The sequence below is a fragment of the Erpetoichthys calabaricus genome, chromosome 4, assembly GCF_900747795.2.
Source record: "Erpetoichthys calabaricus chromosome 4, fErpCal1.3, whole genome shotgun sequence".
Lineage (NCBI taxonomy): Eukaryota > Metazoa > Chordata > Cladistia > Polypteriformes > Polypteridae > Erpetoichthys > Erpetoichthys calabaricus.
In genome coordinates this window covers 64,759,013-64,778,063 of record NC_041397.2, presented here as the reverse complement: position 1 = coordinate 64,778,063, position 19,051 = coordinate 64,759,013, and the positions used below count along the sequence as shown (strand labels likewise).

The window sequence follows — 19,051 nt, the reverse complement described above, 5'->3', positions numbered from 1 at the left end:
ATATACTCTATATTCCTATTTACATGCTAACCATTTTAATAAAAAGATAAGTATCTGTGTGTCTGTCTGTGTGTCCGTCCGGTTCCTAGGTCTCTGTCATTCCACCAGATGGCGCATTACAAACATTAACACTGCTTTTATTAGCAAATGGCATTTATCAGAGACATATGCATTACATGGTGCACTTCAAATGTTAACATTGAGGTCTACATTGATTACTTAGATTTGAACCCATATATATAATATAATTGTTTATATTGTGGATGGGTGGAAGAAACACAGGGCACCAGCCGGGTCATCCCTTGTAATTATAATGTTGGCTGTCAAAAAAAAAACAGGTACACAAGGGTGAAGTTAAATAGCCTTCTTGGCTTTTTAAATATGTGGGACTTTAGAGCAAGTCTGGCTTATGGAGCTCTGTTCTTGAGCAAGTCCATTTCCAAATGACACTCTGTGGCATTGGGTTTATGTAGTCGTTTGACCAAAACGGGTAGAGTTAGTTTTCTCAGTGCTGTGGGGAGAAAAAACTGTTAACGACAGCAATTCCTCTGGCCCTGGCTGGGTATTACATTCCTTAGATGAGCCCAGTATGTGTTTCTCTGACTTGGGGGGGGGGGGGGGGGGGGGGGGTCGGGGGGGTCCTGATGCAAGCAGAAATGCAGAAATTCTTGCTTTCCTTCCCTCTCTTTCTCTCTGTACACTCTCATCAGCCAGTTGAGCCTTTGCTTAAAATGTAATTTCGGTGTCTAACTAGCAACTACAGTGATCATTACATTATATTCTATCAATCATAAATTTTCAAACCTTTCTGTTTTACGGATTTTCCTTTGTTAAATAACAGCTGAGATCACTCCTACATTGGTTCAAATTGACATCCTTTATTCAGCATTTCTGAGGGTGAACTGAACTATGAACTGTCTGCAAGGTACCCCCATATCCAGAGCAGCAAAACTTTGCTGCACCAATCAGCTTGAGAGAATTCTCCTTGCTTTTGTTCATTCTCTCATTTTGGTGTAAACACCATTTGAGAAAGTAACGAATACCATGACAAGGTCAGTTTGGTGGGTTTCTTTCTCATCTTTTGTGAGGCTCTGCTTCTGTTTCATTCCCACATTATCACTGGAATGCACATTTTCTTGGCTTCTGCGTTACAATACTGGTAGAACTAAGTACATCACTTAATATGTTATACTACTTTTAGTATAGCATTTACAGTATAGAGCAGTGGCCCACAAGTTCAGTTCTGGGTGTCCCCTGTTGCTGCAGGTTTTTGTTCCAGCGAGTTTCTCAATCAGTTCAATATTGTTACCTTTATTTGAATTAGCTGACCTGTTTTATTCATTTTATTTTGTGTTTAGAAAAGAGGAGTAGTGACAGATTTACCCTTTTTGGAAATTAAGATATATTTTTATTTTTTCTGTATCTTTAAATGCTTACTTTGCTTTGTTATTTTTTAATTCACTTTTTCTCTGAACTTTGATTCCTTAATCATATCTATAAATCAGGGGTGTCAAACTCCGGGCCTGGAGGCCACAGTGGCTACAGGTTTTCATTCTAACCTTTTTCCTAATCAGTGACCAGTTTTCACTGCTAATTAACTTACTTTCTATTCATTTTAAAAGCCCTGTTTTTAAGGATTTAGTCCTCCGAATTTATTCCTTTCTTCATTAAATGACAACCAAACAGAAATGAACCAAACAGAAATGAAAACCAGCCAACAGATGACCAGCTAAACTGGGATTTCAAATTCCAACCAATGTCTTAATAAGAGGCTGATTCTTGCTGTTAATTAAACCCGTTATTTAATTCCATGGCCTGTTGCTGCTCTCATTTTGCCACAGCAAACTGTTGATTTTTCTGTTTTTCCTAAGAACACTGTCAAAATGTTTTGGTGACCTGAGAGATCAACCTTATAGAGACCTTCACCTTTCTTTATTTTCAGATATTGTGTGATGGGCACAGGTGAGCAGGTCACGTGGTGGCTTGTTGTGTGTCTCATTATTGTTTGGCTGCTAATTAAGGAAAAAGCAAAAACTAAGGGGCCTGAGTCAAGTTAATTAAAACTAAAGCAAAAAAAGTTAATTAGCAGTAAAAACTGGTCACCAATGAAGAAGATGGTTACAATGAAAACCTGCAGCCACTGTGGCCCTCCAGGACCTGGAGTTCGACATCCGTGCTATAAATCAACAATTATTGCTGAGCAGAGTAGACACCAGCAAAAATGAACTCTGCCACCCACTTGTATGCTTATTAGAATATAATTGTCTAAATAACCAGAAAATTAAAAAAATAAAATCGGAAAAAGGTATAATGCTTACCTGGTCAATATATAAATTCCTTCTTCATTCAGTAAAAGATATAACCAGTTTATTATTTCTTGATGGCTACAAAAACACAGAAACTGGGAAATAACAGCTTACTCTATTCAGGTAGGAGTCCAATTAAGAGAAGAACTGGGTCGGGACAAAAACCAGCAGCCACAGGTAACCCACAAAACTGGACTTGAGAACTGCTGGTATAGAGTATATACATATAAATATACTACTTTATATACAGCATGTGTGTGTGTGTTTGCATGCACATATTCACTATGTAATTTGCTGCTTAGCTGCTTTACTTGACTTCTTCCGGCTACTGCTGCTGTAATCTAAAAATTAAACACTCACTGTAGCAGATGATGAAACTTGACATTATGAGCAGTTAGCATATAGGACTCAAGTGGGCCCTTTGTCTCTTTAATTTAATTGCAATTTTTTGTTTGTTGAATCATTTAGTTTTTTTACATTGTTTCTCAACTGTTTAATGAGTCACTCTATAGCTTATGATTAATGTTGGACAAGACAATTAGCTGGCAGGTGGGGAATATGTAATCTCTTTTTTTTGGCATTCATTGTTCTCGTGGTCTTAGGAACTGGGCTTAAATTTACTTACTTGGGGGTTCACATAATTACTATGTGACCTTGAAAATGTCTGTCAGCATGCCTGAGCATCAAATATGAAGGGAAAATCTGCATTTTTGTAAATCTTTCTAAAAAAAAAATTCAATAAAGATTGACTGATACCTGGAAGTCACTGAGCAACCCCCTGTGTCATCTTGGAGGGTAGGAAACCTACCATGTTAATTGTCTTGTACCTTTCCACAAAGGATCTGGGCTTGTGGAGTACTTCATTACTAGAAGACGCAGGGCATTTGTCAGGTAACTCTGAAGATTAATTATTGATTGTGGGAATCACATAGGCCATATATGAGAGGAGAGTCATTTATCATTTGTCTTTGTATTTATTTTTGACTTTATCTCAATAATAAACTTTAATTTCTTTGTCTCACTAATATTGGCTGTGAATTATTCCCAGTAGAAAGAAAGACAGAGAGATAATTATAAAATGGCAAAGACTGTTAAATATATGTATTATAATCTCATATTCTGTCCACCTGTCCTCACACCCATCATAGTTGTAATAGGATGAAGAGGTGCTGATCAGTGTCCCTAGCTCCAGTTACCAGTCTAAACCTTACAGGTACCACACTATGATGTACTTTCTACAACTTGCCTGTACACCCAGGAGCTTCCTTCTTTCAGTTAGCATCTCTTAGTATACAGCACATGAGGTCCATATTTAGCTATATTTAATTTATTGCCTTAGTGATATCATTTGCATGAAATTTGTTGTGGCAAAGCATTAACAATAAAATATAAATATAAACAAACAGCATACAGTAAATATTATTTCCTGGGTATTATAACATTTAAAAAAAAGAAATTTTAACTGTGTCTGTGTTCAATAATGCAGCTGAACAACAAATGATAGATGCGAAATGAGGTCCAAGTTCAATGTATGGCTCGTTAAACAGAATTACAAACATACCTAACACACATACAACTATACACAATGCTTGAAACATCACCAAATAAACGTTGTTTAATACAATAAAACTCCGCCAGGGCTGCCCTTTGTCACTGATTCTGTTCATAACTTTTATGGACAGAATTTCTAGGCGCAGCCAGGGTGTTGAGGAGGTCCGGTTTGGTGGACTCAGGATTGGGTCACTGCTTTTTGCAGATGATGTTGTCCTGTTTGCTTCATCAGGCCGTGATCTTCAGCTCTCTCTGGATCGGTTCGCAGCTGAGTGTGAAGCGGCTGGAATGGGAATCAGCACCTCCAAATCCGAGACCATGGTCCTCAGCCGGAAAAGGGTGGAGTGCCCTCTCAGGGTTGGGAGCGAGATCCTGCCTCAAGTGGAGGAGTTCAAGTATCTTGGGGTCTTGTTCACGAGTGAGGGAAGAATGGAGCGTGAGATCGACAGGCGGATCGGTGCGGCGTCCGCAGTGATGCGGGCTCTGCATCGGTCTGTCGTGGTGAAAAAGGAGCTGAGCCGCAAGGCAAAGCTCTCAATTTACCAGTCGATCTATGTTCCTACCCTCACCTATGGTCATGAGCTATGGGTAGTGACCGAAAGAACGAGATCGCGAATACAAGCGGCTGAAATGAGTTACCTCCGCAGGGTGTCTGGGCTCTCCCTTAAAGATAGGGTGAGAAGCTCAGTCATCCGGGAGGGGCTCAGAGTAGAGCCGCTGCTCCTCCGCATCGAGAGGAGTCAGATGAGGTGGCTCGGGCATCTGATTAGGATGCCTCCCTGGTGAGGTGTTCCGGGCACGCCCAACCGGGAGGAGGCCCCGGGGAAGACCCAGGACACGCTGGAGGGACTATGTCTCCCAGCTGACCTGGGAACGCCTCGGGATTCTCCCGGAAGAGCTAGACGAAGTGGCCGGGGAGAGGGAAGTCTGGGCATCTCTGCTCAAGCTGCTACCCCCGCGACCCGACCTCGGATAAGCGGAAGAGAATGGATGGATGGATGGATAATACAATACATTACAAAAAGGATAACAGCAACCATCAATCTCTAACACACCACCAACAACCTATTTATCCAAAATACATATAAAACTATATCGAAAACTAGGGAGCTTCACCCCCTGCTTGCTCCCTAAATTCTTGCGGATACACCTCTTCATTGGGAAGAAACACTACTTTTCCCTGATGGCAACATGAATTAGACGATCTATAAATCTTCAACTTAAAGTTTAAAGCCAAACAATATCTACATACTTCTGTCATATCATGTATGTCCATATATTCAATCTCTTTTCGCTGTTCTGCTATTTCACCGAGTAATAATTTCTGTTTGTTTGCGCTCATGCGATCTTTACTATCAGTTTTTTGAGACTTTCAAATTTTAGTACTTTCATAATCTCTAACTTGCTCTGCATGTGTATCACGCCAACATTTTTGAACTTCTTTATGCCATTCTACTTTGTCTTCTACTCTGTCTTTTATTTCTGACTCCACTTGGAGCTGAGAGCGCAAGAACTGTGTCTGACAATAGCATTCACACAAATGAGAAGTGATTGGACCGTGGGTATGGTTGTAAACGTTTGAGAGGAGGACGGGACTTGTCAAAATCTCTTTGCATAAAGTCTTGTCTCGTGGGACTTGAAATTATCTCTCGTGGGACTTGAAATTATCTCTGAGAAAGTCTCGTCCCAACATTTACTTTTATAATAGAAAGATTAGTGCAGAAGAATCTTAAGGTCAAGATGTTAAATTCATTCATCCCAGAGGTTCTCAATCTCTCAAAGAAACTAAATCCCACACCCTAAAGATTAATCTTATTTGAGTTGTTTATACCTGTAATCTCATTCTTTCTTTCATTATAATGATGAATGAAGATCTAGACACTTCTGAGGACCTATTTATTTCCTTATTTTCATATGACTGCCTGCAGAATGAACAAGGGCCTGCCACAGGTGCACATACACTTTGTTCAGTCTCAAAATTACAAATGCATTCACTCATAAAGAAGACAACAAAGGACTCAAATTACTTCACAGCTGGCTCCTGGGTCCCTTTCCTTCATTTGAATAGCACGGCCCTTTATATTTAGAGGTACCTGTTCTCCTCCTGATCACGTGCAAGCGTGAACCTCACACTAAACCTACTTTCTCTACCAATACTGGGTTTGCAGATTGATGTTATCATCCTCATGTAGGTCAGATGCAGTATTGTTTTATCCAGTGGTTTACTTGATACAGCTGGCAAAAATCAGTTAAGCACTTTCCTTTATAGATTTTCAAAAAAACAGACAACATTAGTCTTAAAACAGATAAAACATTAGGGTGTCAAAGGCCAAATTAGCATCAGAGCCAAAAAAAGAATAGAAAAACAAGTGTCCTGTTTCTAAATGTTTGTTTAATGAGCTTCTCTAGCTATGTCATTCTTTTACTGGGAGCAGCCCCTATTTATAAAGCTTGATATCAGGAGTACATTGTGCACAAAGCATGCACTGCTATGTCCATAGTTTCTAAATGGCTGTGCCCATAAGCCTGAACAAGAAACCCTCATCAAAGTAAAGATGAAATGTAAAATAACAACAGCATAATGAAAATCATTAAACAGAAATAATAACTCAACAATGTGTTCCTGAAAATCATAGACAAGAAGACTTAACGTAACTGACACATGACCGAGTCCTACTGTGTATCTGCCTTTAATGTGTTCAACATACTGCAATGCTAAGAATTTTGACAAAACCCCTACCCAGCAAATATAACGACTAAAAGGTGTACAGCCTTAGAAAACTGTAATCTTGCAGCACCTATCCCACAAACAACTCTGGTGCAAGTGTCTCCTCAATATATCCATTGTCACACACATGCTCTTGGGAGACAGCTAAAGGGCCAGAACGAAAGTAATTCCACACCAGACCAGGAGGTGGCAGAGTGCACTGACTCTTTTTCTTGCTTTCCTGCAGACCATTCACAGGAAATTCCACCTAACCCCAATGATGAAACTTCCGGTTCCGGGCCCGATGATGTCACTTCCGGCCTTTTCGATGATGTCACATCCAGATCCGAGCCTATGGAGGAGGACCCTTCTGGTTCCGCCCTGGATGACCTCATTTCCTTTTCTGGCCTTTAAAACCGCCATCTTACCTCCATACCATCAGTTCCGTATTGAACTCAAATCTATGCATATCAGTGGAATAACATAACCTTTTGCAGCCAGGGAACAATATACGGGAGGCTGCCCCAAACCTTTTTTCAACTTTTGGTGTCTACTTATTGTGACACCATATAGGCATTAACACTAGAATCCCTGAAGCCTTTGAAAAAACTTGTAATCCTGGGCCACCTTAAATTCCTTCACACTTCTCCATTAGTGTCTTTTGTTTTGCAAATGTGTTGATCAGCACAAGCAGCAAATAGCCTGCTATCCCATTCCCTCACCATCACAGCTCAACTTGGGCAAAAAGTTCTCCCGATCTGTTTATCCCAGTGTGAGGTGCCTGGAGTTGTATGGGGTAAATAATATATCTTTATTTGGAACACATGCATTTCGTGTGTGTTCCATGTCTACAATGATCTGGTTAAATGTAGGATGACAGAAATGCGAGGCAAGAAATGTTGAACACATACCTCTAAAACAGAATTTTTTTTCATGTTATAGTACTAATGACAAAATTTTGACATGAAGTGTATAATGTGTCAAGACTGAAGTCCAAATATCAAATAAACCCTTTCGCAAAAGGTACACATATAACAAAACAAGTGATCCACTGTTCCTCTGCCAGAACAGAATCCACACTAGTCAACAGTAATTTGAAGTTTAACTATTGGTCAGAGTCTCCATCATAGCCAAATATTTCTTTGGGAAGCTTGGGGATTGAACCTTTGTTAACTGAAACACATCCTCAGTTTCCCTTTGTAGAAACTGGAATCACCACTTTAATCCAGAGATACTATTCCCACATTCCACCAACACTCAACAGATGTGTCAATTTATTTTTAGAAAAATCTCTGGAGATGCAGGAAGAGCATGTACATTTACATAGATAGTCATTGGGTGGGGATTGAAATGCAGGGTGATGGTTCCAAATGGCATCTGCCCTTGCCACTGTGCTGTCTTATACATAAGTATTACATATTTTTAACGTTATCGTGATAAACAGCTGATACAGACCATAAGAGACAGGAAGAATGAAAATTTAAACTTCATAGCTCAGATATGTATTAATAACAGCAAGAGAGAAGATATGGCATAATGCCACCTTATAGTTTTGGTATATAGTATACTATACAGGTAGTCACAGATTATTTTATATGAATAGCTATTTGTTTTGCTTTTATTTTCATAGTCCTTTACATTTGTTTATTCACTAATATTAGTACATTTTTTGTTTTTTTTTTGCAACTAATTTCCATTATGTTTTTGTCTGGTACAATTTTTCAGCTTGACTTATTATGTTGGCATTGAGCGATTTATCGTTTTTGTATTCCATTCTTTTCAGCCAAGTGACCGCACTTAAATGCTATAGTGCCATCTTGTGGATGGCCTTTACAGCTCTTAATAGAATATCCCGGAGAAGAACTCTGCTTTTTACAAGCCAGGTTTTTGCAAACAAATTCATAATAGCAATCTTTCTTCCTTTCTCTCTTTCACAAAGAAAAGAATCTTTGTCTCAGCTGGGTTATAGCTGCACATTTGCCAGTACAGATGGCAATGTAATGTGCATCTAAATGAAGCCAAAATGTACTCCTCTCACACTTGTTTTAATCATCAAGCACGTTTTGAAAAAATGGAATCAATAATAACTGGCCAGATGGGCATTATTATGCTTTATTAGACCACATAGTCCTCCAAAACATGCCGTATTTGGACATAAAGTGCATAATTGAGGAAGTAACTGCTTGTAAATAATTTCTTCTCTGTGGAAAAAAAGATTTTTATGATTATTACCTACTTTTCTGACTTATAAAGTATATGATTTTACAACATTTAATAACTCACACTTATTAAACGCTCACAAAATATTGGCAGTTATGAATTTCATACTTTGCAAAAAATTTAACTATTGTTTAGGGCACTTCAATAAATACAACACTAGCAGACGGAATGTATGCATATTTAATCAGTCCTTGCAATAACTGTGATTTTTATTTTATCTAAAAAATGTTATAGATGTCCACGTAGTATATCTGTTAGGCTTACACTATACAGCAGAAAGCCAAAATTTGGCCCGAATATTTGTGCTTGGATTAAACTACTGTATACCAGTCCAGAAGCTTCAGTTTGTATTAATAAAATTTGCTCAGACTACTTTAAACTAGAACGTGGTACCAGACAAGGATGTCCCTTGTCGCCACTGTTGTTTGCAATCGCTATTGAACCACTGGCTGTTCACTGCCGAAATTCTCATCAGATAAAGGGGATTGTCAGAGAAGGACTGGAACAGAAAAATTTCTCTATATGCAGATGATATGGTCTTATATATATCGGACCCAGAAAACACTGTCCCTGCTGTTTTAACAGCACTAACAGAATTTCAAAAGATATCTGGTCTTAGAATTAATCTGAATAAAAGTATACTCTTTCCAGTGAACTCACAAGCATATAATATTAAATTAGACACCCTACCTTTTACCATAGCAGATCAGTTTAAATACCTAGGGGTAAATATCACAAGTAAACATAAAGCTCTTTATCAACAAAATTTTGGCGTCTGTATGGAAAAAATTAAGCAAGACTTGCATAGATGGTCAACCCTTCATCTCACTCTAGCCGGAAGAATTAACATTGTTAAGATGAATATCCTTCCTAAACTTCTCTTATTTCAAAACATTTCAATATATATCAATAAATCGTTTTTTAAACAGTTAGATTCAATAATAACCTCATTCATTTGGAACTCAAAATACCCATGTATCCGAAGAGCGACCCTACAAAGACCTCAGGCAGAAGGTGGCATGGCTTTACCTAATTTTCAGTTTTATTACTGGGCAGCAAACATACAAGCCATAAAAACCTGGACACAAATAAATGCACATACACAGGCTTGGTCTGCAATAGAAGTAAAATCCTGTAGTACTTCTTTATATTCCCTGCTCTGCTCTCCAATAAATGAAAGTTATCGCAAATATACTATAACCCAATTGTGCTTTACTCACTCAGAATATGGAACCAAATTAGGAAGCATTTTAAGATGGAAAATCTTTTATCAGTGGCACCTCTGCAAGAGAACCACCTCTTTCAACCTTCGCAAGTATATCCAGTTTTTAATACCTGGAAAAGTTTTGGGATTAAAATGCTCAGAGATCTTTATATAGACAACATATTTACATCTTTTGAACAATTACGTTCAAAATTTAACCTCCCAGCTACACATTTCTTTTACTATCTTCAAATTAGAAATTTTGTTAAACAGAAATTGCCCGATTTCCCCCACCTTGCACCCTCCACAATGCTGGAAAAAATACTGCTCAATTCCGAGGAAACAAACACTATTTCCGCAATATATAAAATCTTATTAGAGTCCCTACCTTTCAAAGATCCAAGAGGACATTGGGAAGAAGATCTCTTAATCCATATATCAGAAAAGGAGTGGAAGGTAGCAAAGCAGAGAATTCACTCGAGTTCTATATGCGCAAAGCATAGAATTATTCAACTAAAAATTATATATCGAGCTCATCTGTCTCGCTTAAAACTGTCCAAAATGTTTCCAGGCCAGGATCCGACCTGCGAGCGCTGCAACCAAGCTCCTGCCTCACTGGGTCACATGTTCTGGGCCTGCACCAAACTAACATCATTTTGGACAAAAATTTTTAAGTGCCTCTCAGACAGCCTTAGTATCACAATCCCTCCTAACCCACTAACAGCTGTGTTTGGTGTCCTTCCAGATGGACTTGAATTGGAGAAGGACAAGCAAACGGTGATTGCATTCACTACACTCTTGGCACGCAGACTTATTTTGTTAAATTGGAAGAATCCTAATTCTCCTCTTATAAGTCAGTGGGAAACTGATGTTTTATATTATTTGAAATTGGAAAAAATCAAATTTTCAGTTAGAGGATCTGTACAAAATTTTTTCAAAACTTGGCAGGATTTAATCAATATTATTTTAGAATAAGAGAATTAACTATTATTGCATTTAACTCCCTTCTCCATCTCTTATTTATATAGATATTTACTTCTCCCCTTCTTTTGTCTAATGTTGCCTTATTAAAAGCTTAAAGAAATTTTCCTTTAGCTAAGCTCTCCTTCTCAGGGGTGGGGTTTGATTTGTTTTCAAATTTGTTGGGTTATAAATTGATCTGTTTGTATGGAATGATTACAATGAAAATTAATAAAATAAAAATATAAAAAAAAAAAAAAAAAAAGAAAGCCAAAATGAATATTATATAGTAAGTAAACTTAGCAAGTTTAACTGAACAATGCAGACTGATGGTTCCATTCATTACCAGTGTATTTACTGAATCCATTTACTGGATAATCCTGGTCTTCTTTATCTCATTCTTGTTATGATTTTGTGTTCCTGCAGTCATTTTGAACATATATTTTAAAATATTTAATAACACCAGTTTGTTTATTCTGTTTCTATTATGGGTGCCTGTAAGTTATTTTTGTTGTGGCCGTATTGTGATACAAGAAAACTGGCACTGCCATCACCGTTATTCTACTATCTAAGATTTTGGATAATATAGAAAAAACTTTTCTCACAGCATTAGCTAACCAAAAATCCTTTAGGTATTCTAAACTACGTGCATTTTTCAAGTTTAACATTGGTTAGTGGGGTTTTGGTATTTGGTATGTTTAGACTCCTGCCCATTTGTAGTTGATGATTTTTGTCCCTTTCATCTCCTGATCCTTTGCTTCCTTTTTACCAGTTTCTAATCTGGAAGAACAATTCTCTTTGACATTTGTTAAAGATAAATTGCTCTGCCCTTTGGTTAAATTTAACTATTGTTCAAAACGTGACCTGAAATTTTAGTTCAGTCACTCAATTATCCATCCATCCTTTTCCATTATAGATTTGGAAGGACCCTGGGGCTATCCTAGAATCGCTGGGTTCATGGCAGGATCCAACCCTGCCGGGGACAGCAGGGAAACATTTATCCTGGAAACATAAATAGTTGCCAATCAGCTTAACATGTATTTCATTGAGAGGAGGGAGGAAAAAAAAAGACTCCAGACAAAACTTCAGGCAGGCAGTTACTTGGACTAGCATCAATCCTGGATGCAATAGAGAACAAGCAGGATTACAGTATTGTATCAAAATGTCATGGGTAAGCTCAAATTAAAACTATGGTGCAAATAGAAACAAGAGTACCCTGTTGAAAGACACTGAAATAAAATTAGAAAGGACTGCAATAAGAGAGGCTATAGGTTGTTAAAATCTGTTGGACTTCACTTCACGAGGCAGGCCTTTCACCTTTATTTTGATAAGCCTCTCAAACTGTCCCGGACAGACATTTTTCATTGCAAAATATCACAAAACTACATAAGAAATTCGACAAATGAGAGGAGGCCATTCAGTCCATCAAGTTCACTTGTTTAGCTAATAGCTAAGGTATCTTGATGCCTTATCCAGGGTCTTCTTAAAACTTGTCAAGGTTTCTGCTTCAAATACATGTCTCTGTAGTTTGTTCCAGATTCCCAAAACCCATTGAGTAAAGAAGTGCATCACAGCCTCAGTCCTAAGTGCATTTCACTTTAATTTCCATTGGTGTCCTCTGGTATGTGATTCACCTGTAAGTTGAAAGAATTCTGCTGGTTCTACTTTATCAATGTCTCTGAGAATTTTGAAGACCTAGATTAAGTCCCCATGCAGTCTTCTCTGCTTGGGAGTAAACAGGTCAGAGTAGGACATGTCCTTAAGTCCTGGGATGCACCTGATTGTTGTTCTCCGCACAGCTTCAGGGGCTGCTTATTTGTGTAGCGTGGTGACTAGAACTGCACACAATACTCCAGATGTGGTCTCACTAGTGTGTGATATATTCTGAGCATAAGGCCCCTTGATTTATATTCAAAAATCTTTACAATATACCCTAACATTTTATTTGACTTTTTAATTGTGCCTGCACTTTGCTTAGATGACAACATAATCCCCTAAATCCTTTTCAGATGTTGCTTACTGTAGGACAGTGTCTCCCATCTTGTATTTATAATAGGTGTTTCTTTTGCCCATGTATAGCACTTTGCACTTTTCTACATTAAAATGCATTTTAAATGTAAAAGTATTATTATTATTATTTTACAAATGTTCACCTTCATTGATAGATTAAAGGCCAGATGTCCACATGACCATCATCATATAATTCTTCCACATAAAGCTTGAAGACCATGAGGACCGATTTAGATCATTTATATTACGCAGAATGCCCAGTTGGGGCTGGGAGGTCTCGTGGCCTCAGAACCCCGGCAGATTTTTTTTTGTTTTGTTTTTTTCTGTTCTCCTGGCCATCGGACCTTACTTTATTCTTTGTTACTTAGTATTGGCTAATCTTATTTTTGATATTTTTCTTTTTTCTTTCTTTATCATGTAAAGCACTTTGAGCTACATCATTTGTATGAAAACGTGCTATAGAAATAAATGTTGTTGTTGTTGTAGTTCTGAAGCTGGTGAAGGTCTTTTTGAATTGGTTTTGCTGCCTCCTTGGTGTCTGTCATTCCTCCAATTTTAATATTATCTTCAAATTTCACAAGTTTACTAACTACACCAGAATCTGTGTTATTAGCATAAATCCAAAAAAGTAACAGTCCCAGGATAGACCCTAAAACTAACTGAGCATTCATCTTGATTGTTTTAATAACCAGCATTAGAATATCATAGTTATTTCACTAGCTTATAGGTAATCATATGAGACTGTAAGAGCATTCACAGACTTGCAGCTTAGAAGCAGCATTTCCAGATGATTCCATCCCAGAGAAAAAGGCATTGTCTTTGGGCCAGTTGCAACATAAAATGACTGCTAATTGCAGTTGGAGTTAGGACACTAGTAACTGCATTTAATCTGAGTCTGCATGGCTTCTATAGTTAAAGTTGCATTTAAATCCCTTAATTATACAATCCATTCGTAAGAAAAGCTTTAAATGTACCTTTAACTGGGACTCAAAAGCTATGTTTATTAATATTTTATCTGCACTGATTTACAATATGATATATTTCAGAATTCTCAACAAAGATTTACATGCACCCATTTACTGAACCAGTTTAATACACTGTGTCTGGTAGGCAGCGCTTATTCCAGCAGAATCGGACTCCACACAAGAATAAACTGAGGGCACATAAACACCCACACTCAGTCAAATAGGGTCAGTTTGAAGTTGCCAGTTAATCTAACATTGCCACTTTTGTGATGTAGGGCAATGTGACCCAGTTGATATCTTTATACACAAAGAATACAAAGTACAAAAAGAATAGGCTGATAAACAATAATGATTTACAAAAGTTCAATCACAAACAATGGCAAGATCGCAGTTAATTTAATTTATTTTAAATTTGCCTACACAGAAAATAAAACTCTGTCTAGCTTTTATTTCTTAACTTTCATTAATAGAAACTAGGTAATTTTGTTAATATGGTATGAAGATATGAAATGCCTTCTATATTTTAGAAATTATATCTAAAATGGCAGAAAAGATCCATTCTGCAGTATTATTGATTAAGGAAAACTCTAAACTTGCTCTTAATGAGGTGCCAAGGAAAACCATGCTTGCTGGTCTGATGGCAGCTAAGAGGTTATTTGGTCACATTTGGCTTTTTTCTTATAATCACACTAAAGACAATTATTGATTCAGTTAGATGTGCATAGCTAGGATATGCAACAGTAGAGTAAAACTAATCATCTTAAAGGAAGTGAAAATTATACATAAATTGAAAGGTTCTTATATGTATTTATGTACTTAATTTCTAAAAGAGTACGGCACCTTCAAGAAGCAGCATTCTAGGTCTGTGTCCCATGCCAGCTGCTGTGTTAACATCACTATGCCCATGCTCCCAATGTATGTCTGGCTTCTGCTTTAGGAACTTCACTTTTCCTCCCAATGTCCTGGGAGTACCCCTTGGTTGACTGCAGCTATGGGTGTGGATGTGTACATGAGTGGTTCTGTCCCAATGTTGCTGAGATTGGCAAAAGCCTCCTACTGGCCTAGAATTGGATTACATCCATCCATCCATCCATCCATTTTCCAACCCACTGAATCCGAACACAGGGTCACGGGGGTCTGCTGGAGCCAATCCCAGCCAACACAGGGTGCAAGGCAGGAACCAATCCCGGGCAGGGTGCCAACCCACCGCAGAGAATTGGATTACATGTGTTTGAAAATATTAAATTACATTAAGAATGTTATATTATGGATATTATCTCATGTTATTTAAATTATACTTTTCTACTTTTAAATGAAAACTACTTAGTTTTTTTCCAAAAAGACAAATCACAGTTAATTTCTTTGGGATAAGTTTATGAACTGCTTAAAGAATTATGAGGATTTTCTAATTATCCTGTTGCTGAAAATGTGTACTGTAATAGTTTGGTCAAAAAAGGTGTCTTGATTCAAACTGTGTAGTAACACGTAAGAGGAATTTTTTTAACAGAGTTTCTCTCCTCTCCAACCAGAGATCTATTAATAATATGTATATAGTAGCTTGTTGCCACAGCATCCTGGGGTTTGAATCCTGCACCCTATTTCTCTGCATATGAAGAATGAACATTTTGCCCATATTCTGGTTTTCCTCTCTGACATCCCCAAAGATGTGTTGCTTAGGTTAACTACCATATATAGTCACGTATAAGTCGGGTCTTGAAACCCGAAAAATCGATCAGAAAATCAGACCCCGACTTATACATTTTTTTTACATGTTCTTGCATCAGTTTCTCAGACGCATCACATTTTGTTGCAGCAGTGCAATTACCAATTTCTTTTGCTGCTTCAGCGAAGTTGAATTTAAAACCAGCTTCATATTTTCTTCAGATTGAATGCTCCATACAAAAAACACAAATCAGTGCAAAAGCTGCATCGGAATAGTCCGGGTATTACCGTGTGGTCACGTAGGCACAATAGAGAGAGGTTAGGAGCACGTGCTGATACAGTGCATTGTTGCTCCCAAATAGCAAAAAAGGTAGTGTGCTCCGTGGTTACTCTCTCAGGTGGGCGTTAGCATATCTGAATCTCTTGGACCAATAGCGTGAGTTTTCCACATTTGACTTATACGACTGACATTATTACAGAAATTATATGGTAAAATCAAGTTCCAACTTATCCGTGGGAAAACTTACCCGCGAGTATATATGGTAGTAATTCCAAATCGATGAGCTTAAGTGTAAGTGTGGATGGATGGCTCATGCTCATCCAATGGACAGACTGTTTCCTGCCTTACACCAATGATGACAAAATAAGTTATAGCCTCCTGTGACTAGGAATTTGATTCATTAGGTTTGGGAATGTTTTCTTGCATTATTCATTTTTTAATTAATATTTTGATGATCGGAATTAGGCAACTGATAAATCTTACATGAACTGTATTCTGTACTGTACTTTCATAAATGTAAGTCCGGATTTCTAACACTCTTCAATATTGTGTGTTTTAGGAACTTCTATTATATCACAATGTTGAGAGACCCTGTATCCCGCTACCTAAGTGAATGGAAACACGTCCAGAGAGGGGCAACGTGGAAGACATCATTGCACATGTGTGACGGAAGGACCCCCACACAAGATGAACTTCCTACCTGCTATATGGGAGATGACTGGTCGGGAGTCACCTTGCTGGAGTTCATGGATTGTGCTCACAATCTTGCCAACAACCGCCAAGTACGCATGCTGGCAGATCTCAGCCTGGTGGGTTGCTACAACATTTCTTTCATGAATGAGAGTGAGCGGAATGAAATTCTCCTCCAAAGTGCAAAAAATAACCTCAAAAACATGGCTTTCTTTGGGCTGACAGAATACCAACGGAAGACTCAATATCTTTTTGAGCGGACCTTCAACCTCAAGTTTATTTCACCCTTCACACAACTGAATAGCACACGGGCAGCCAATGTGGACACCGATGAGCTGGTGCGGCAGCGCATTGCAGAGCTCAACTTCCTGGACATGCAGCTCTATGAGTTTGCCAAGGACCTGTTCCTGCAGCGCTTTCAGTTTACGCGGCAGAAAGAGCATCAAGAGGAGAGAGAAAAAAGGCGGAAAGAGCGACGGCTAATCCGGGAACAAAAAACCCGCCATTCCAACGTGCCACCAGAGGAGCAGATCACCACAGAAGACTACACAAGTCAAGTGACACGATGGTGACAACTAAGGGGCTTGCAAAAAGCAACCAAAATAGGTTAAGAAAAAAAAAATACTTTAATTTCCTGCACATTACATTGACTGAAATCTCATCATTTTAGACATGGAAACTGCCAAGGTTGTGATTACACAGCTGTCCTGCCTTTGAGTGCCCTTTTGTGTCTTAACTTTAAAAATGGATGTACAGTATGACTTCTTCCTCTGTGCCCTTCTCCCTGCTTTCTACTCTAGATAGTTATTATAATGTAGATTGTGAGGACTATGTATAGATAGTAAATGAAGCTTAAAGGTGACTTTCATGAAAGAATATTGATTTTCAAAGATAGCTTCAAAAGCTGTTGATGGGCCATTACTCAGCATATGAATTTTTTTGTTGTATCAGTATACGGTAGTTGTGATATTCAAAATAAGTTTTCAGTCAAGTTGATTTTCTTCTTTTTTATTTTAAGTGCATTGTGTAGTTGACTGAACGAGTTTCCCCAAGAATGTATGATGTCAAGGCTACAACATTATTAAGAAAAATAACCACTGATATTTCTTGAACAAATGACCCTCAATCAAATGTACCTTTGCCAATATACTCTGCAGGCACTCAGAATCTACACTGGTGTGTACTTCTTCTTTGTTCAATAAAGGAAGACAAATTGGCATCATACAGGCGTGAAGCAGTCTGCCGGCACTTTCACAGAGCACAGTTGTCATTTGATCAGCTGGTTCAGAAGTGAGATCAGGCGCTGATAAACAGACTGCTTGCTGCTTTGAAACTCACCCTGTAGTGTCCCATTAATGAGCTGTCATAATCATTGATCCTCTTTCCCCCTTTTGAAATAAAAACTGTTATGTCAAGAATTACTTCAGGACATTAGCCACGCTATCTGCCTCTTTCTTCTTTGTTTTCTCCCCTTTCAATCGGAATTTAGCTTAAATCAGCTATTTGTGACTTCTGTAGCAACCAGACAAGAAGTAACGTAACAGAATACTGCAATGTGGCCAGGGATGTACAACATTTTACAAAGAAACAGTTACGCAGAGAATGGGAAACGTATTTATGCAAATGTTCCTTCGATCAGGTGCTTTCTGTCTATTTCAAGCAGACATTCCAGCAAGATAACTATTTATTTTCAGCAAATAAGCCATAATTGATACTACAAATTCAAAGTGGGACAAGGGGCATGTAAAGGACTAAATGTATTTGTTAAAGATATTGTTGTGTTAAAGCAGTTCTGTAAGCTTGCTACCACCACACTCTTAATATAGTGCTTTCAAGCTCAGAATGGGAATAAAATGTTATTCTTTTCTATGTTGTAAAGGAAAAACCTGGAAAAAGAAAAATAAAGGTGGATTTCCAAATTATTTTGCATGAACATAAAAAGCTGAGTGGCCTTTAAATGAAAAAAAAAATTAAACATGTATTTGGTTACAATCTCTCCTCTATTTACATTAGCCTCATTGTTACAACATACCGATTGATTCAAATGAACCACATTGTCTTGGAAACAGGATGTTATGCAATACCACAAAGCATTCAAGAACTTCTACTGTACTCCTGGAGGGATCCTTATATAGTGTCCATCAGAACATCTTGTTAAGATTGAAATACTTCATCTAAAACTGGTGGTAAATAAAACGTAAGCACTAATGTCCAGACACCTAATGTACAGACATGGCAGCAGACAGAGGTAATGTGTTACATGTTGGCTTGACACTCAAGTAAGAATTTCAGTGTACACATGACAGCACTACTGCTGCTACATTTTTAAGTTATGGGTGATGAACTGTTTCATCAGGGTTCATTAAAATAAATAAATAAATAAATATTTCTTGAGGTATATCATTTTTTGTAAACCAGATGTGTTGTTGATGTTAAATTGACAAGTTAATAAAAGCTAAGACTACATGTACCATCAAGCCGACATTTTTAGGACTA

At 37.9% G+C, this 19,051-nt stretch overlaps 1 protein-coding gene across 1 annotated transcript in view; it reads left to right on the top strand.

Annotated features, from left to right (window-relative positions):
- hs6st3b (heparan sulfate 6-O-sulfotransferase 3b) overlaps positions 1–18,496 on the top strand; it is a 952,882-nt gene extending 934,386 nt beyond the window's left edge. The window contains exon 2 of the mRNA XM_028799548.2: positions 16,425–18,496. Within this exon, the coding sequence (XP_028655381.1) occupies positions 16,425–17,127 (703 nt within the window). The 3' untranslated portion in view covers positions 17,128–18,496. The remainder of the gene's footprint in view (positions 1–16,424) is intronic.
- The last annotated feature ends 555 nt before the right edge of the window (positions 18,497–19,051 follow it).